At 41.7% G+C, this 21,548-nt stretch overlaps 1 protein-coding gene across 1 annotated transcript in view; it reads left to right on the top strand.

The window, feature by feature from the left end:
* Positions 1-21,548, top strand: part of exd3 (exonuclease 3'-5' domain containing 3) — a 49,148-nt gene that overhangs the window by 13,894 nt on the left and 13,706 nt on the right. The window contains exons 17-19 of the mRNA XM_085358104.1: positions 222-440; positions 1,073-1,126; positions 1,258-1,389. Of these exons, the coding sequence (XP_085214230.1) occupies positions 222-440; positions 1,073-1,126; positions 1,258-1,389 (405 nt within the window). The remainder of the gene's footprint in view (positions 1-221; positions 441-1,072; positions 1,127-1,257; positions 1,390-21,548) is intronic.

Genomic DNA, 21,548 nt, shown 5'->3' with positions numbered 1-21,548 from the left:
ATGCTAAAACCTCTTACTGAAAACCCAACTTTTGAGCCTTCAGCCTGTAAGGAGGGACAATAAGTCATTGACAAAGACACTTCAGCAGTTCCTAGCAGCTCCAGGGGTGCAGATTTAAAGCTCACCCAGTGCTATAGCCTCCCTGAACTGTGGTGCAAGTGAAAAGAAAATCCCCCTATGGGGATCGGTTAAGTATCACATTATTGTCTCTGTCCATTTAGGAATGTCAGGGGGCTCAAAGGGTCAGCCCCTCTTGTTCAGATCCAGAGAAAGGCGTCTTGTATGGTGAGAAGCCTTCAGAAGACTCCCCACCGCTACCCCCTCAGCAGTTGCGGGTGGTGTGTGACAACATGCTGCAGGGACTCGGAAGATACCTGCGTTGTTTAGGAGTTGACGTGGTCATATTGGAGAACACTGATGATCACAGGGTTGCAGCTAAGGTTAGTCCTGCTAGTTTTTCTAAATATTCACATTTTCCACAGAAAAAGCCCTTGGGATGTCACAATATCAGATATTTGGTAATCAGTGCTGTTACCATTTAATTTTCACTTTTTCCATACCCCATTTATTCATATCAAAAATAAATTGAATGAATGACCTCATTCCAAAGGATGTTGCCACATACTTACGCTGCTATATTGTGATGTTATTAATGGTATTGATGTCAGCCTTAATGATCCTAAAAATATAAGCTTGACTCACGCCACAGCTACTTCACTGCTGAAGCCCAGAGATGGCATGATTAGGTATCCACAAGTCTTTCCTCCTGTAGTTTTTATGCAAATGGTATTAGAAAGAACTGATCGCTTTTAGCTATTCATAACGTTTTCCTGGTCAGTTCAAATCATAAATATCTGCACAAATTAGAGCAGACCTGTTCCTACACCTAGACTTGCTTCTACTAGGCCAAAAATTACTGTACCGTAGCATCTTCAGAACCTATATTACCATATAAAAACATACCATAATGTTTTCAGAATTTAGTGTACCAAAGTACATTTCAAGCATGAGTGTCATTACCGCATACATTTATTGTACTCTTTTATTCTTGTGTGAATTTGTTGTGTCTCAGTTAGCGCAGGCTGAAGGCCGTGTCATTCTTACATGTGGACAACCATTCCAAACTGTAAGTACACATGAACTCAAAAACAAATCTAAAATCTAGGGAATGCTGATGCACTGTGCGCTTGTTTTCATGCATTGGTGTGTCTGACTTGTTTCCTGGTACACATAGTTTGTCTGTATCTTCCCGTACAGTTGCGTTCCCAGGTGGCGGAGGGTCGCTGTCTCTCCCTAGCCTGCTCAGAAAAGGCCAGAGACCAGGCGGTTCGAGTTCTCAAACACTTTAACATCCAGCCCACTCCCAGTGATATATTCAGCCGCTGTCAGGTATTTCTGTCTATGAAAATATTTGTTTATGCGGTGTGCTACACACTTGTACATGATTTTCATGATCTTTTGTGGATGGTTAGAGTGAAGTTGTCTGCAGGGACGAAAAGTTCACAACAGACAAATGAAGAAAATAATACATGACTTGATGCAGAGTTGGATACAGATAACATCTGTGTAATTCAACAGTTAGTCCAAAATATTAATTTATCTTGCTTACTACTTACATTTGGCTCATACACAACTTTAATCAAGAGAAACACAAGAACTATAGTTATTATTTTAGTGAGAAGTATTATGAATGGAAGAATTTCGTAATTTTTTTTAAAAGCTTCTGCTTGAGTAAAGTAGTCGAATTCAAAGGAAAAATGCTTGTGGTAAAGGTGGTATGTTTAACACAGAAAGAAAGTGGAAGCATTTCTGAACTCTTTACTGGCAAGACTACCAGGAAATAAAGTGCTGACAGCATGGGAAGATGTTGAGCATTCTTATGTTCCTTATGTTGGAGATGGAAAAGAGACTTGCACTTGTGGTTAAGCCGTGCATAAAATCACAGGGTTTGGCTCACCTCTCACCCCACCCCAACACGCACGCACGCACACACACACACACAGAGGAGTAGGGATGGGTATTGTTTAGGTTTTATCCGATACCGGTGCCAAACTGGTACTTTTGAAACGGTGCAGGTGCTTAAACGGTGCTCAAACCGGTGCTCAAACCGGTGCTTAAAGAATGGAGAACACAAAATTGGTCCAAAAACCTCTCATGTTTAGCTGTTTTTTTTGTAAAAAGATAACAATGTTAGCCTTTTCTGCAGCTATGGGGCATATATGGCATCACTCTTGGCTTGAAGCAGTGCTTAATCAATGGAAAAAACACAAACTTTGTCCAAAAACCTCTCATGTTTAGCTGTTTTCCACTTTTTCTTTGGTCATTTTAGCCTTTTTGGCCAGGGTGAAGGGAGCATCTGCCATCAAACAAGAGGACAGCCGCATGTAGCTATGATGATGTTTGCTAGTTCACCTTACATGCATTAATGTAATAACGTGGTTAGCCTACTCAACGTAAATTACACCCGAACAACATGAAGCTACTCACGCAGAGAAGAACGGCTGCTACTGCCATCATCATTCGTCATCATTTCTGCTACACTGGCAGGGCTAGGGGCCAGGACTCTCCTCTTCGTGTTTTGGGGGATGTTGCTAACTCCGGGTCCGATAATAGGCACCACACCCGCAGAATCAGAATCAGAATACTTTATTGATCCCTGGGGGAAATTATTTATGCGCTCGGTGTGAGGTCTCGCAGCAAGCTATCAAGTACGGCGCATTTTTTGGCTTTTAAAAAACCACTATGCGTCGCCAGGTGTTTCATCGGATTTGAGGTGTTACCTCCTTTGCACAGTGTCACAGTATCAGCTTAAAGCACTTGTTGCAGGCTGCTGAGTTTGCATCTTTTGCTGTGAAGTACAGCCAGACTTTTGACCACTTCGCCTTGGGCATTGTTAATCTGTAGCTCTGCTCTAAAAGAACGTACGTACCTGGACCCGCCTACTATCCTCGGAAACGTAAAATGATTGGCTAGAATTCAAAGTGTATGACATCTCAGGGAAAAAAGCACCGAAATAAAGCACCGAAATGTGCGCTGCTTTTCAGTCTGGTTACTACCGTTTATGTCAGAACCGCTGCCATAATGGCACCGGATACCGGTACCCATCCCTACAGAGGAGTCAACAGGGAGATGCCTTACCTCACTGTATTTTGTGGTTTTGTTCACGAGAGATTTTATGATGTAAGATATTAACAAGCTGATTGGTGTAGGGTGTATGTGGGTGTTGTAGTAGTAGCAGGGAGGCTAAACAAATGTATTCAGCAGTAAATCTAAGGTCATCTTTAGTAAAAGGAGGAGGAGGGTGAAGTCAATCCACGTTACCTTTATGTTCAAAGTAGCCATTTTAGAGCATCCAGAGTATCTAATTATTATCCCTCCTGAGCCAGACCTCCCTCTTTGTGGAGGTATTCTCAGCATGTCCAAATAGAGGAAGACCCTGGGGCAGACCCAGAAGACTCCGAATGGGATTGCATATCCCATCTGGTCTGGGAATTCCTCAGCAGGGGCTGGAAGATGTTGTGAGGAAGTGGGATGTCTGCGTTTCATTGTTTAGCTTGCTGCCACCACAGTCTTGATCAGTGCCACTGTTGGGTGATGGGGGAAGATGTATAAAAGATGCAAAAACTAATGGATATGGAAAAGGAGAGTCAAACATGCAGTGGTTCACTAAGAAAATTTACCATAATGCTGTGGATGAGAAGTAGCTTTAAGATGAAGACTTGATTTAAAAACATGGAAAATAGAAAATAAAGGAATTTAACTGAAGAAGGAATAAAGCTGAATAATTATCTGCTTCCTAACAAGCATGTGTGTATCCATAAGTAATACTAAAGTAGCAGCTCATGTTTATTATTCAGATCCATATTTTATCATGGTTGTGGAAAATATGTTAAAACAGTTACACTGCATCAATAACAGTCTGATTTATAGTACCTGACCTACAGATATCTCTGTGGGTGGCTGTTTCAGAGGGGCTATGTGCCCCTGTGTGTGTTTGTGACTGGGAGTGGAATCAGTAGAGTTTAAAACTTGGGTGTTCTAGCGTTCTTCTAGGAGGGGGTGAGGGGTGGCGAATTTGTCAAGACACCACCAGCTGCATTCCTTTTTTTTTTTTGACCACCTTGATGCTACCTCCTGTTCTGATGATATGATGAGGATCACACATACCCAAAAAAAGCAGCAATTGACCATTGGCTAAATAGTCATCCATCTACATCCTTTACTTTAGTACACACTTCCTACACAACTTCAAAGAAGTCACTCCAATACATCCCATATAAATGCTGAATAGCATATTTAAATTATTACATTTTCCCACATATCTAGTTACATCTCTGGCACAGAGTTTTTTTCATTAGTTCATTCAGTGAAAAGCTCTTTCAACCACTTCCATCTCTCCTGCTGCCACTTTTTTAAAAACAGACTGACCAATGTTATCTTAATAAAATGTTTTCAGAATTATTATTATTATCAAAAGTAATATTGCTCAAGTATAATACAGTCGAACCTCCCCCCCAATTAACGGTTCAGTATTCACAGATTTTTTCCATAGATCAAAATTATTTGCAGATGTCTACGCTGCCAGTTCACCGCGTAGACATCTACTGTTCAAGTGTTTCACGTATTTGTGTACTTTGTGTGTCTTTGTCTCTCGTTTTTAATCTAATTTGACTTTGAAATGATTTTTAAGTGTTTTGGGATGACAGTTTCAGGTGTATTTGATGTTTGAACTATTAAAATAGGTAGTTGTAAAGGGGGTCTCAAGTATTTGCGGTTATTGTCACACCGGGGGTTGACTATATTCCTTTTCATTATTTGGTTAAATGATATTGAAGATTAATAATACATTTCAGTCAGTTGTTTGTATTAAAGTTTTGTTGACCTTTGCTTAAATTGTAAAATATTGTAGGTGTGTGTGTGTGCGTGCGTGCGTGCGTGTGTGCGTGCGTGCGTGCGTGCGTGCGTGTGTGTGTGTGTGTGTGTGTGTGTGTGTGTGTGCGCGTGCGTGCGTGCGTGCGTGCGTGTGTGTGTGTGTGTGTGTGTGTGTGGCAGAGAGCAACAGAGAGTTTCACCCTGGGGCTCCACAACAGCCCACCCAGGCAAAGTTAACCTCTTTTGTTATCTGATTGTAAAGCTATCAAATTAGCAATGGGTGGCTTAGTTTCTCTCCCTTTTTGTCTATGTGTTCCTCCCTCAATCACATACACTACTGCTAAATGTCATGAGGAAAGAGAAGTAAATCTCACACACACACACACACAACAGGTTAAGCACAGCCTCGTGTAGGCATGCATATGTAAATTGTAGGGGAAGGGTTAATGTTTGTTTCTGTGTATCAATAGGCCTCACAGATTTTAGAGGCATAGGAATTTGACCCCAAGAGAGAATGCAACATAGAGAAGGGCATCATGTTTTTACTTTTCTGCATAGTTGCGCAATTGAAAAAATACTATCTCATGTATTTAAAATGTCATGTATGGTGTTTGAGGGATTCATATGGAAGTGGTTTATCTTCCGTGTGACTGAAAAACCTGGCTTCAGAAACTGAGAGTTATGCTCCTTATTCAGGCAGTATTAATACATATTCTTTGTGTAAACAAGGCAATTCATTTGGCTTGTATTTATATAAAGACCCATCTGCTGTTGGGAGATTTGAATCTGTCTCTGCTCTGTGGGATATGGCATCAGTCCCTGAAACCTCATACAAAAGAAATAATTAAGTAAAATAAAATGAACACTTTATAGAGACCTTTTTTTGTTAATATGGAACTTCCTTTTGCTTTCATCTGCATTCTGTATCACATTTCTAAACAAATCTACCTGAAATTTAAGTTTGATTTATTTAGCTTACTGTGCTTAATATGAGGTGAATATGTTTCTCCAAAGGCAAGCAAGCACATTTAAACCATTAACATTGAAATGATTTTAATTGCACTGTCAGAGCTCCAAAAAAGATAAAATTATTTTCAGCTTTAGTACAGATTGTTAGTGTTGTCAAAACCCAACCATCCATTTTATTCTACTTATCCTGTTCAGAATCATTGGGGGGGCTGGAGCCTGTCCCAGCTGTCAAAGGATGAGAGATGTGGTACACCCTGGACAAGTTGCCTGTCTGATGCAGGGTTATGTTATAAATATGCTGATTTAAATATACATTACAGTAATTTATTAAATATCTATGAAAATCAAATCAAAATATGGCAATAATTAAAATAACATTTGCAGTAAAGCAAGTTACACAGGTCGGTTTCAGTGTTCTGTTTCTTAAAAAATATTTACTGTTATAAAATGTTAACAGATATCACAGAAATGAACTGTTTATAGTCCCTAATTAGTATCTCCAGCAAGGGTATTCCTTTGATGGTAAAGCTAGTGGTTGCTCCATTGCAGTTTCCCTATTTAGCTCTATCCAACTCCCACCACTAATTCCTGCTCTATCTGTACTTTCTATTCAAACACACACACACACACACACACACACACACACACACACACACACACACACACACACACACACACACACACACTTCCGCTAGGCCTCATGGTTCCATGAGATGGCCCACACTGGCCTATTACAGATATGTTCAGATAGCAGAGGCTAGCTCAGAGGTAGATGTGAAACCAGCTACGCACAAACTCCCATATATATTGGGTAATGCAGATTTGAAACCCCAAACCAACAAACGCATATTATGACTGCTGCGTGCACACAGTCACCTCAGCACCTTCAAGCACAAACAGCAAGTGAGAACACATAGACTTGGTCACAGATGCGCTCACACTCAGACTCAGGCGTAGACACTGTTGCAGCTGAAATGCTGGTTCCCACGCACCAGACGACTGGGGAAGTGAAAACAAGAGCAACAGGAACCGCTGCACTGTGAGAGGGAGGGGTGGGAGAAATAAGAGGGGGGTTACGGACAGGAAAAGGAGAGGGAGGGAAGGCGATAGAGAAGTGAGAACAGAGGTGATGGTGGTGAGGTAAAAAGATGAGAGACAAAAAAGGGAACTGCAGTGAAAGCAGTTGAGAAATAGCGAATAATATGGTTGTGGAGAGAGGGAGAGGGAGGCTAAAATTACACACTGAAGCTGAAAGGTATTTGAGGAAATGTGAGAAAAAGCAAAGTTGTTTGAGCGAGATAAGTGTGTGTTGAATGAGGAATATCAAGAGGAAGAGAGAGTGAAGGAAAAGGAGGGGTACAGGAGGGAGGACTACACGGCAATAGAAAGACTTGTTGTCTCTGCTTTGATCTACAAAGAGAGCTGCAGGCTGAGAAGCAGGAGGAATGTGAGAGGTTGAGACACGTTTAATGCTATCCTTCACTTGCTGTGTGTGTGTGTGCACGCGCACGCACATGTGAGTACAAGTGAAACTGGGTTAATCTCTGCCAGGATGTAAACATGATAGGTGTTAAAATCCAGTAGCAAACAAGATAGTTTTTATTGAAATAGATTCCCTTTTTCAAACTTGCATGCAGCTGAAATTGTTAGATGCCCATGGATATGAGCAGTATCATACTATGAAACCTGAGTGCCTTCTCATATTTTTTTTGCAAACCTGCCCTGGTTTCTCATGCTTGGCTCTCCTCGTCTGTATCTCTATGCATGTGCCTTCCTCTCTGGTGACAAAACAGGGGTCGTATTTGTGTGTCCTGCTGTTTCCCACTCTCCCTCCCCTTGAGGGACTAGAGATGAGAGGGAGCGACAATGAGAAGGGGCAGGAGGAGACTGTTGGGAGGGGGGCATTCCATAGGCACGCCAAGACATTCCGAGGGAAACCATCCCAAATATTTCCCACTGTGTGTGGCGAGGGCTTCGCATCTCCTGTTACACACAGTTTGAGAAAGTGCTAGAGGTAAACACACAGGGAAAAAGTGTTGTTCACACACAGCACAGACTGCTTTTTGTGACACATACATATAAACAGTAGGTTTTGAGTACATATATATATATATATAATTATAAGAATTATAAGAATGATATACCAGATCTCTGTCTGAGCTGCTGTAGGGTAGCCAAATAAGGAAAGGCTATTGTGATTGTTGTGTTGCTTCTAAGCTCCGGTTTATGGAGACGTGACCACAGATATTATATAGCTGTCACTGAGATGATGTTGTTGTTGTGAATATGACCTAGTTAGGGAAATGAGAAGCTGACACAATGAGTCATTATTCATGCGCTGTACTGTATTTCTGTGGTTTTCATCGGAAAGGACCGGAATTTATAAAGAAGTAATTGAAAGAAGTAGATCCTAAGCATTGTTATTGCAGGTAACAAAAACAAAACTAAAACTAGCTATATAAAACCATACTATCTGATAGAAATAAAAATATTAACAGAAATTATATTGGGAATTTACAAAAGCATATCTAAAGTAAATTTAAAATGTAGAAGAAATGTATTTAGTTGTAGTCTTTAACAGTTTGGTCCAATTTTTCAAGGCAGCTTATCCAGGCTTTGGTAAATGTGTTAGACGTGAGACGAAGCCGTCTACATTACTGAGAGCTAGTTGCCTCCAGAAAGTGCTGGGTGTGCATTGTAACATCTATTCTGAACTTCTTAAATCTTGCTCCTGACAAACACTCTCCATGTGATAGAAATGAATTCAAACTAACACTGAAACTGAACTTTTTTCAAACAGGGAAAACTAAACTGAAATCAACAAACCCATTGCAGAAACTTACTAAAAAATTTAAAAAAAAAAGTAAATAAAATAAATTCTAAAACGGAACTAGAAATAGAAAATGAAAGACTATACTAACTATAACACGTACAGGAAATAGCAGACCTTCCAGCAGTGGATTTAAAGAAGCGTTCTTAAGATTGTGGCAGCATTAAAAGTGAACTGGAGGTGCATGAAGAGATGATCTTAAAGAGGATCATCTTCTATTATGATCCCAGAGAGTCAAATCAGGCAAGGGTTTTGATTCACATACTTGGAGTGTTTGTTTTGGAACACGTCACATTTCCAGTAGTGCGAACACGGCTGTTTTTGTAGGGAGCAACTTGTGATTGTGTCCAAACCTGATTCTTCCGACATTATCCAGATACCATTTGCGACAATAGCATTAACACAATTAGCAACAAGACTACAAGAAAACTACTACTGAAAATAATGCTAACAGTTATTAAGTTAATAATAGCATTTTCCTGGACAGCATAAGGATACTTGGACACCACTCAATAGTTAGGAAACAAAATAAGTTGATGTCTCTGTTATGTAAATGTTTATTATTTTCCTGAAGAGGTAAATCCTTCAGTTCTTCTCTGAGAAGTGTATGTGTATGTATTTGTGTCTGAACTGTGAGAGATGACCGTACCACGCACTCGTTAAACTCTGTGAACTCTTGTAAGGCAGGCCATTTTTTGGAAGTGGTGTGAAAATCCCACAGAAAAATCTGCAGCTGTCTGAGCAGACACAATAGCGGATACACATACGAACTAATAGATAAGAAAGAAGATGATCCATCACTCACCAAGCATTTAAGAAATCAGGCCTGCTCTGTTTTCCCACAGTCAAGTTGGCCCCAGGATAACATAGCAAGGCAGTGACACCTGCGTGTGCGGGTGGATGCATGATATGTATCTGTCTCTGTGTGTCTGTCTGTCTCCATGCTTGTGTGAGAATATATAGTTGCTCAAAACCCACTTAGGTTTTCAGCACTTAGAGGCGCGGATAATGTGCATATATGTTGTTTTCTTAGAGATGGGTTTTAATTATAGATGGAGGAGTCATTCTGGAGATAATAATCTGTTAAGAAACCAGCTTTTTGCTATTTCCAGCTCAGGATGCGGTACTTATTTTCTACGCAAGTGCAAATGATAGCATTGTGGAGTGTAGTTAATGGAAGAAGGTATTTACAGTTTTTGCTCTCTTTTATTCGTATGCACGCCCCTCATCAGCATGTGGGTAGAAATGGGTTTGATATCAGAAGCCAGGTATTGGACTGCCCACACTGTGGTTAGTGAATGCCATAGTGTTATGGCCATGTTGGTGACATAACTTTGTTTTGTAAGTGCATCATGAAATGAATATACAATTGTTTACCCTAGTTACAGGAAAGCATACTTTGCAGTTTTGTAATGATCTGACATGGAAACAAAGCAAACTTTTCACCTTTTATTGCAGAAACATTGTAAATAAAACAGAGGATGGCCATTGGCAGGTACTCATATCATGATATGCATGCAGCAATGAACGTAATATGCCTTTTTAGAGCTGCATGAAGACGTGTGTATAACACCGTGACACATGATCTATTTTCTTACTCTGTTGCTTTTTCACCTTTTTTTTTTTTAAAACTGATGCTCTTTTAAATAACACTCTCCTTTACCCCTAAGGTTCTTAATTTCTCTCCCCCACTCTGTATCGGTTTCTTCTTATGGCCTCTGTTAGGTGTTGCTCTCCCTCACCCACAGTTCTCACCCTGCTTCCCTGCTCTGCTCCACTCCCAGTCTCATTCTCCGTTTCAGATTAGCCAAGGCGAGGAATCCGGTGCAGCCGGCAGCTGGAATGTCCTGTTTGTCCTGCTCTGCTTGTGTGTGTGTGAGAAGTTGGTGAGGTTGGTGCTGCTTTTTGATTTTGATGTGTTCCATTGTCTGAGAGCCAAGCTGCTTCCTGCCCCTGCTTTCCCCAAAAGCCTGGGAGAAGCGGAGAGGATAAAAAAGTAAAGGGGTGAGAAATTGTGAGAAAACACACCAGAGACAGGCTGAGATGAAGAGAGGGAAGGAAGAAGAGGTAATAAGAAGGAGAAAATAGCAAAGGGGAAATGGCTAGGAAGGAAAAGATGAGGCCGGAAGTGATGGAGGGATGGAAAAGGGAGGAGAGAGTTAGTGAGGGAGGAAGAGAGGTGAAAAGGAAGGAGGGAGAGCTTCAATAGGGCTTTTCCTCCAAACACCAATACAATGAAGTAGTGCGTAATTTCCCATGTCCCCCCCGCCTCACCCCCCAAAACATACACACATACACATACAAATACACACAACGTTTCTCAAAGGTGATGATGCTTTCGTCTCCATCTTCAAGTGTTATACTTTTCTCTGTCATGCTTCGTGGGTCTTTGTTTCGCAGGCTTCATCTGTCTTTCTGTGGTCTGTGTGTGGTCTGACACTACGGGATGCACAAGCAATGGAGATATATAGGAATGAGGAATTACAAGGATAAAATGAACAAAACAAAGTGATAAAGATAAGGGAGGAGATGCAGAGGAAGAGGATGTCTGAGCAGTGAGAGAGGAAAAACAATTGCACAGCAAGAAAATACCAGAGGAGAGAAAATGGCTCAAAATGCCATTTGGGTGTATGTTTTGTATGTGGTACATTTCCCTGTGAAAATGTGGACGTGCATAAATCACTTAACATGTACTTTTGTGTGTATGTGTGCGAGCGTTTGTGTGTGTGAGGGGCTTTGACGTGGCAGAGCAGTGCATTCCTGCTGGGTGGTGATGTCATGAGAACTAGCTCTCCACTTGCAGACAGACAGCCCTGTTTATGTTCCCCACCAGAGGAGAAACCACACTGTGTGTGTGTGTGTGTGTGTGTGTGTGTGTGTGTGTGTGTGTGTGTGTGTGTGTGTGTGTGCGTCTGTCTGACTGCGTTATTGGCTCATGGGGGAGGTGGGGAAGCCAAGAGGCACTCGAGAGGGTCTACTTTCCCCTGCCGCTCAGGGAGAGGGAACCACTTACTGATGCCTTCCTCTGAAACATACACAGAGAAAGAGGAAGTTTCTCATGTTTTGCAGAGCACAGTAGCTGCACAGCCAGACTGTGCTGCTGTGAGTGATTGCCCTCTGCTTCTAAATAGTCTCCTAAGGGACAGAGAATTCTTTGCACTATAATAACAAACCTTAGGTCAGCTAATGACCACAATACCACACAGGGAATGGACCTTTCATCATTAAAATCACATTTTAATATACTGTTATATAACACAAAATGTGTTTTCTTAAGGGTTAAAAGTCAGGCTGCAAGTATAATTGGGGCTTGAGAGAAACCAGTTGCAAAAGTAGGTCAAAGATTTATTGATAAAACCTTTTAAAAGAAAAAAAAAGTTATTTCTCCATAAATGACACATGCCCATGCATTTGTCTTCCTTGGGTCTCCTTAACTATTACCCACATACTTTTCTTTGATCAATAAAAGTTAAGTCCCACCGGTAACGGTAGAAAAATGTTATGAGAACTTGCGCTAACAATTGCACTTTCCTTTCCCAGATACTGCTGGTGTGATTGTCTCTCTGTCTGTGGTCATGGTTTAATGGTTTCCCTTGCGATAGTGAAATGTGATCTTTGGTCTTCGCAGCTTAGTGAATCATAAATCATTCTCCCACACTCTACATGCACCATAACATAGCAAGCCATCCAAGCTTATTCTGCCTGCGCTGCACCCAACCACGGTGATAAAGAACTCTTGTCAGCCACGCTAATGCCTGCCAGTGAGAAATAGCTGAGAGGGTTAAGGTTGTTATTATCATATCTCTGTGGCACACAAGCCCACTTCGGGAGCTTTAGGTGACCCCTACATGTACAGTCATGCTTTTAAGGCAACCTTGCTTCCTCACATGCAATTTGACATATTATGACCTATTTCTGCTGATCATTTTAAAACTACAGCTTCTTTTGCACTGCGATCTGATTGCTGTGAATTAAGAGGGAGGCTTGATGCTTAAGCCAATAATATAAGGATTACTTGGGACAAATAACTTAATCGTAAACATGGAGGCTGTGCTTTTTTCTTTTATAGATTTAAGACTACTTAACCCCATGCACTTGTCAGTGTTACCCAATTTTCAAGTTGGAAGGCTTGTAGACAATATTGAGAACATTTTACTAGATCATATCACCATCTGTGTTCTCTGCAAATGCATTGTTTCCACATATATGGGTCACCAATTGTGGTTGATAAAAAACAATATCTGAAATAAAGAGATACCATGACCGTGGCGCCTTTGTGCTCACAGTTACAACAACCCCTGTGACATGCAGGAATTCTTGGAAGCAATTTATGTGTATCCTTCCCTGTTATATTTTCCTAATGTTAGGTTACTAACTGCATAATTTTAGTTGCTGTTCAGCTCATGATTGCTGTCTCTCTGCATGATGAATGTGTGTGGTCTGTTGTCTGTGCTTAGTGTCACGTAAGGGTGGGGGTACTGAAATTCTCTAGTTGCATGTGTCTTCCTGTCTCCTGTTTATAGAGTTTTGTGACAGTTAAGACAAAAAAAACCCCATAAAAATCTTTACCAGATTTCTACAAATGAACCAAAAATTACAATTTCTGATTGTGTGCTCTCTGATGCAAGAGCTTCAGAACTTCTTTCACAAGAGCTGCTTTTAATTTTATCAGTCATGAATTCTTCTGCACTTTCAGTGTTGTTGACTTAGTTGATAGCACAGAAAACCAGCAGGAATGGGAACCACTGGCCTGTATATCTTCACAACAATAACCTCATCTATCCTGTACATGTGTGGACATTGTGTGTTAGTCCAAGCTTGTGCGTGTGCATGAATGCTGTTTCCGAGAATGAGTTGTGTCAACACTTGAATTTAAACCTCATGGAGACAGAGATAATGGATGGTAACCCCCCACCGTCTGTGGCTTGTGAACTAAACCACGGTATTCTGTGTGTCTGTGTGTGTGTGTGTGTGTGTGTTTCAAAGTTGGCGCTCCGGTGATGTATTGCTGTTTTGTTTCTACTTGATTCTCATGGGCAGAACTGTGAATACAATCACAGTGGAGGCCTGTATATACTGTGAACGTTTTTTAAATGTCTGAGCTGTGTTCCTGTTCACTCCTTGTGTGTGCGTGTGTTATTGTGTTATGTCTTTGGAATGGGAGGCCGACTTGGCCTCAAAACCTCAAACTATGCCTTGCAGTGGTTCTTCCCAAAGCATGCAGTTTGCGTGATGCGATGCTGTCAGGAAGTTAGACTCTGTTTGCTTTGGGACATACACACATTCTCTTTGTTTTGTTGTCTCCTCCGTTACACACACAGTCAGATTAAAAGTGAAAGTGCTAGTCGGATGGGAATGGTCAGAGGCACACACCCCTTCACTCCTGGGAGCAAAGAGGTAGAAGGCTGGAGAGGTCAGGCTACTTGGCCTGGGAAAGGCAAAGGGGGAGGCACTCTGGATAGATTAGATAGATCAGTAGAAATCGGAAAAGAGCGGAGAGATTGAAAGGAGAAGAAAAGGGATATGTGTGGTGAGTGGAATAAGGAAAGAAGGAAAAGGAGAAATCAGACAGAGATAGACAGAAATTTAGGGAGATGAGTGTAGAAGTCAAGACTTGAATGTCAGGGCTGCTGAGAAAGATGCAGGATATAAATGGAGTGGAAAATTAGGCCCACATTAGGTAAAAAAAAAAGATATGATGATGATGATGATGCGCCACTTGCGTCTTTTCCCCATTTCCTTCTCTTGGAGGCCAAAGAAAACCAGCATCTAATGTTTCTCATCGGAACTGCATCCCAGCATTTTCGTTAAAGCCATAAAGAGAGAGGAGTGTGTGTGTGCATGCATTTGTACTTAATGGAGACCACAAGCAATGCACGTGGACCAAATACAACTAAATAGCAAACACAAAATATGAGCTGTGGTAGTTTTGTGCTTGCTTATAAGTGTGCTATGCTGTGGTTACCTGCCCCTGCCACACACAAAATTAAAATTAAATGAATTAAATCTGTAAACAATAATGGTAGCCTTATTCTGGCTATTCACATTAACTGAGACTGTAATTAGACATGTGTGCCTTTGTTTATGTACTTTCATTTTAGTTCACAAACTTGTTTCAGTATTTGAATGCCAACCATTCCAACAATCTCATTCATTCATTAGACCGATTGCACGTGTTCCTTTAGAGGTGCATAGTTGTGGGTGTGACTGGGTGTGTGATGGTGTAATAATACTGTGCTGTTTGGGTGTGGGTGTTTGTGGTTAGGGCGTTGCCTTTTTGTGTGCAACACAGCTATCTAGTAGTTGTAGGACCGTTAAAATTATGAGGAGAACAAGCATCTCAGCATGTCCCACCATCTCAAACCGAAGCCGCATATCTGTGAATAAATGTAACAGCTCAAGCCACCCAGTGTCCCCATTGTTGCTGGTGAAAACCAGAGGTGAGTGGAGTGCCTGAGTACCTGTCTGTCTGAATGATCCCATGGACCTCCTATGCCACACACACATACGAGACGTGCACACAGAAATGCACACTCACGGGCCTCCTTGGACGCAGGGAGCCCTTTCTTTCTTTCTTTCCCTCCATTTTCCTGCTGTCTATTTTGGTCAACTGGTGGCCCGTTCCCACAGTGCTGCTGTTCCCATGGTTATCGCCGTGGAGATAGCGAATGGGGGTTGGAGGGGGTGGTGAGCTTGATGGAGAGCGGGAGAGACAGCGTTGCTCTGTTCGAAGAGATAGGGGACTATGTGACTGTAGAGGAGGCGGGGGTGAAACGGGGTGGGGTGGGAGGGGGGATGAATGGTATGGGTTTGAGTGTGTGAGTGTGTGTGATGCGACGCTCCCATCAAGATCACAGGTGGCAAGTGTCAATCAGTGCTTTAAATTGTTTTTAATAAATACATAGAAATAAAATGGTCTAACTGAGGCATATGTAAAGTTGTCGTATTTATAAGTTGTACGTAATTTAAGGTATCTGTCATATTAGATGCATATGATAATGACTATAACCCATATGAAAGCTCTTTCTTTAGGTAGATGCTATTTCCTGAGATCGAGAGCTTGAGTTGAGGTGCAAAAATTGAGGTTCCCCAGGTGGGAACTGGGAGCTGGTAAGGGGGTGTGGGGGTGAGGGCCAGCGAAAGGAGAGAGCAAGCGATCATTGGGGGGTGGTGAGGGGTGCGGGAGCTCAGAGAGAGGGACGGATTCAGTTCCCACACTTCTAATTACTGTGTCACTGGAGACTGAAAGGGGACTGCCCCTGGCCCTAGGGAATTTGCCGGGGCCGGTCGCAGAGAGGGTGCAGCAGTGGAGGGAGGGAAGGGGACAGAGGGCCAGAGGGGAGGAAGGGAAGGAAGGGTGGAAATAAAGAGGGTGTATGACACAGGAACTCTCTCCATAGTCCTTTCTTTTGGTTTTACCTCATCACATTCACACTAGAGGTGAACCCCTTCACCATGAGTCCCCTCCCTCTCACCTACCCAGATACCCCAACCTCTCACCTCCGACCCACTTATGCTTAACCCTTCCTTGCCCTCCTCCACCTCAGTCCTCTCTTTCTCTTCAGCCTTTGTTTGCAACCATGTTCTGCTTCCTTTCTACCCAAACCCTCCTTTTTCAACCTCCCCCTCTACCTCCCTGCTTTTCTAATGCCCTGGGCCTCTCCTATGTCTCCTGTTGATATGAACAAGGCTCCAAGAGACACTTTGAAGTGAGTTTGAATTCACACATACACATATTCTCCTGTCTTATCCTCATTATTGCCACTTAACCCTGAACCTTTTTCCTCTTTCATTTCCCTTTATCTCAGCCTCCCATATCCTGTCCACTGTGAGTTATGTCTGTCCTGATAACATTTATGATGACACAGATAGACGCGTAACCAAGTTGTCCTTTCTCACATGTTGCCCAAAACAGGATATAGCCCGCTTCAGACTACTGGAAATAGTCTGTGTAGTTTAACTGAGCTTGCTGTCTGGATCGAGTATGCAGGACCCCTACCTCAGCTATCAACTAGTCAGAGAAGCACTAATGACATGACATATTTGTCAGCATCTCAGTCAAAGTATCTCATTATGAACCAGTTGGCCCTTTTGAATCCCAGTAAAGTCCTTCCTAAGGACAGTTTTCTTTTCTTTCATTTCTTTCCCGAGTCACCAGATTTTGCGTTTCCATCGTCTTTCTTTCCTTTTTCATTTCTCTCAAACCATTTCCTGGGTTCCTGATGTGTTCATCAGAATTAAATGTAGTTGGTTGTAGAACATGAGCAGTTAAATTTTTTGGACTAAAGACTTTTAAGTTTAAATTGAATCATCAAATTTCTTTCAAGTTAAAATAAGAGCAAAAGCACTTAGTTGGTAGTGCAGTTATGTTTTGATCCCAAAATAAATAAAGTCACAGTAGTCACTTAGCTGCCATATAATGGCAATTTTATGCCAGCTGCGCATTACCTCGAGGATGGCACCGGACAACAAAGTTGATCTTAGTCATCTGTTGTCGCTATCCGCCATTTCTGCAGGTTGTGTACCACTTGTTTTTTGTAACCTATCCCTTTGAGCCACTTTTGCCACTTTTGGGGGGGGGACAACAACTCTGCAGCTTTTGCTTCTGGTTTTGACCCCCTATATCAGCAATGATGTGGAGGTGTTATCAGAAAGGCCTCACTTATCATTCAGGAGAATGATGCAGCTACTACATGTACCGTAATGGCAAGCATAAATGGATGACTGTGCTTGTGTGATGATGATGATACAGCGACGCACAAAGTGACTAATTTCGGGTATACTCACGTCTTAACCTGTTGTTTGCTCTAAACAGGCAGCACATTCTCCTAAATCAGTGGTTTTTAGCGATGAGAAAGCATGTGAAGCTGCCTATGAACTGTTTGACACATGTGAGAAAGGGCAACTTCAGACATTGTCCCAACCTGATTCTCCTGCCGTTGTTTGGAGTTCATGCATGAAAACAGCTTAAGTCACAGATTCCCAAAGTGGATGCTGCAGCATCCTACGGTGCCTCATTCACAGACTTTGGCTACGTTCACACTGCAGGTCTTAATGCTCAATTTTTGATCAAATCCGATTTTTTTGTCTGCTCGTTCACACTACAAATAAAATGCGACAGCAAACGCGCTCTAGTGTGAACCCTCAAAGCGGCTCGCATGCGCAAAAGCAGATGTCACACACAACGCGCTCTGTTTAGACCCAGAGCAAACAATATTGTTTGACTGATGGCCCTTAATATAAAGACTTCAGACTTCACGTTTCCCAATTTTTGCTTTACGTTATTTTGTTATTTTGTTTTGTTATATGGCAATTCGGGGGTTGATTGATGAGGATTTCTTTGAGGTGTTCTTTTTTTCGGGGTGGAATGATTGTAGAACAAAGATCTTTAAGCACTTTAAAAAATTAAATGCAAAAAGTGCACATTTTAATTTCTTTTGGATTTTCTCCAATCCACACAGCATCAAAACACAGGCTCAAATACCATACACCCCCACTAATGTTTGGTTAAATATTCATAGCAAGTTGCACCTTGAACATCAAGCACCTGGTAGAATACTGGGTGGACATGTGACCAGTCTTCCTGCCAAAATTGGTAGAGTTAATTTAATCAGTTGGTTTTCTGACATGGATCAAGGATTTAGACAGTAAATGAGAGCAGGAACACGGATTCTGCACAAAGACGTAAACACACAGCGCGGACCCGCGGATCAGAATCAGTTAGATGTCGCCTTTCTCAGCTGACGGTCGGGGCTGAAAGCCGACAGCTCGCTGATTCTGATCCGCGGGTCCGCGCTGTGTGTTTACGCCCTTTTTGCGCTGATCATAAAGCTGTTAGTTTTATCTCTCTCCAAACAATATTGACCGAACCAGCAGCAAAAGAAGATCCAAACTACGCTTCACATAAACATCGTCATGAATTCCCTCTTACTTTTGCTGTTTTGCTTCCAACATGATAAAATCACACTTCATGCACAGCTCTCTCTCTCTCTCTCTCTCTCTCTCTCTCTCGCGCTCTCTCTCGCTCTCTCTGCCTCTCCCTGTCTGTCTGTTTTCTGCATTATTCGCTTGCTTTTTATGCACAAGTCTACCGTTGTTTACAGCGCTGTCGGCCGACGTTTTTTTTTTTTTCGTTTTACTTACTTCCGAAAAGAAAACCTAATTTCTGCCATTCAATATTGAACAAATTTAAACTTTTTAAAATTATGCAAAATGCAAAACGCTTAGCCGTGTCTCTAATAAAACCGCTGTAACTTGTGAATCGGAATTGAATCGATTCTAGAAATCAGTGACGATACACTGCCCTAGTTGGAAAGGTCATTCAAAAGCCTAATTTTCCAAAATTTTCCAGATTCCTGGATCAAACAATTCAAACAACTGTATGCAAGTACAAGTCATTTGGATATGTCACCACTTTGGCTACTTCTGGAAGAAGACCCAAACTGTCAGCTTAACTTTCAGTCAAATGCCTTCTCGAGAAGTTTTACAGTAAGATTTGGCCACACTGACAAGAAGTATGTTCGGGGGACTTAAGGAGAGCGTTTCAAACCTAAGAACGATATCAACTGTTAAGTGTGATGGTAGTAGCATCATGCTGTGGCCCTGTTTTGCTACCATTGGTACCGGTACATTGCACAAAGTGGATGGAATAATGAAGAAAGATTACCTCCAGATTCTTCGAATTCCCCTTAGATCAAGAGCTAGAAACTTGAGCACCACTGGGTGTTCCAACAGGAGAAACGCATTTCAACATGTGTATTTTTGGAGTGGGTAGAGCAGCCAAACATTTTGCTTCTAGAATGGTTTTCCCAAAGCCCTGAGCTAAATCCTACTGAAAATCTGTGAGTTATGGTTAAAAGCCAGATGTGGGGTCATGAAACCAACTAATTTAAATGAACTACAAAATGATCTACAAATTCATCCAAGAAAAGTCGTCAGATATCCAAAATTATGCCAGAAGCTTGTTGGTAGCTACCAAAAACATCTGGTCAAGGTAAAACGTTCTAAGGGACATATAACCAAGTATTATGGTGACTGCGATAGGGGTGTATATATAGTTTTGAACCCTATGTGGATTAGGATTTTTAACTCATTAAAGACATATGCTGTAAGAATAATTTACTTCATACAGCTTCTTGTAGACCTTCATGGTCTACAAGAAGCTCTTTATGATAAACTGTGCGTTTATTTACAGTGGTGTAAATAATCCACAGAATAATATATCCCCGTGTTCCCTTGACTCCCGTGTCGTGTCTTCCACCCACAAGTCCGTGCTCCGTGCTCTTCCGCTCCCATGTGTCCCCGCACCCCGTGCTTGCTGCTCTTGTCTTCCACGCTCTTTCCTGGAGAAAATAACAAAGAAGCAACCGTTAGGACACTCAACCACTGCGGGCATTCACTCGTTTAACTTGACTCACAAAGAACACTGACGTGGAGTCTCACACCACTATCCCGCGCCGAGGAGTGCTCAGCCACACTCTTAAGTAGCTCCCCGACGAGGCTTCATTAGCTGCAGGTAGAGCAGGGCGATATGACCAAAAATATTTATCACGATATACATTTGAAAATTTGCGATAACGATATAACTGACGGTATAATTGACACTAGACAAAATACTTTACAACTCCACAACTTTATTAGTGAAAAAAAAAACCCACCAATGTATTTTCACTTAAACGAGCAGCTGTTTTTTATGTGCATTAAAGTTATATAAAAATTTTACAGTGCAAATGCAAATTCCTTGCTGTCAGTTTAACCAAAATGCATTTCCAGTGGAAACTGGCTGACATATCCTCAGCATAACCATGTATAATATCCACAAAACTTAGAGGTTATACACACACAATACGGTAATATTATGTTGAAGCACAGTACGTTTCACTCTGCGAGGCTCCTGCCTACAATAGCCGTAATGCTCCGACAATCCATCAAGCGGTGCAGGTTCGTAGCTTAGCAAAGTCGTACTAAAACGTCTGACAGATTTTCGAGCGCCGTGTACGACATAAAATCATTTCAAGGTCAGTAAACACAACCAGAATTCATACATAAGGCACACAGGTTTAAAAGGGCACTGTCGATTTTCAGAAAAATCAAAGGATTGATTTTAAGTGTGCCGCATTTTCTAAAAAACACGGTAATAACGATGGCTCGCTAGCATGCTCTACCAAAAATAGTGCTTTGTTGTGTATTTGATGGACGAAAGCTAAACCAGTTCCACACCACTGAAGTTGCAGCATTTTTACAAACCAGTTCTGGTTCATCCGTTTCATTTAACGATCCGCTTTCGCCCTTCTCATTCTCCATCGCCGGCAAGGTTTTTCCTCCATGTGCGTATGAAAACAAAGGCACTGCGCATGCGCGTTTTACCCATATTCTATCGCGATATTTCATTTTCTTATCCATTGCCCAACATTATACCGGTATTACCGTGAATGGTATGATATGGCCCAGCCCTAGCTGCAGGTGTGGCTAGCACACACCCACTTGCCTAAACATACAAGCATGGAGAACACAAGGACAGCAGCACAGTGCAGCAAACATACATGATGTAAAACAAGTCTACAACTACTCATGGGCCCTGGGTCTGAGCGACCACATTATGCAACAAGTGTTCACACAGAACAATAACTTAAACTGATTTTGTCTAAAAGGACTGACATCATAGTGGGTTGGTACTACCTAGAGTCAGCACTCAGCTTTGCAGATCGCTATCTATATGTTGTACTTGTTTACTGTTATCTGAGTGCACTATCAAGATTACTTGGAACAGCTGTTCTCCAAGCAAGAAGTCGTAACGTACAAATAACTTCTTTGTAATTGTGTAAAACAAATGTAAAAACTGGTCTTTTGTTTTGTTTTGGATTTTTTTTTTTCATGC

Source organism: Diplotaxodon limnothrissa, linkage group LG7, assembly GCF_057381915.1.
Source record: "Diplotaxodon limnothrissa isolate DT_005_m linkage group LG7, D_limnothrissa_male_GT1.1, whole genome shotgun sequence".
Lineage (NCBI taxonomy): Eukaryota > Metazoa > Chordata > Actinopteri > Cichliformes > Cichlidae > Diplotaxodon > Diplotaxodon limnothrissa.
The sequence above is the reverse complement of the archived record's forward strand: the minus strand, read 5'-3'. Positions and strand labels throughout refer to the sequence as shown.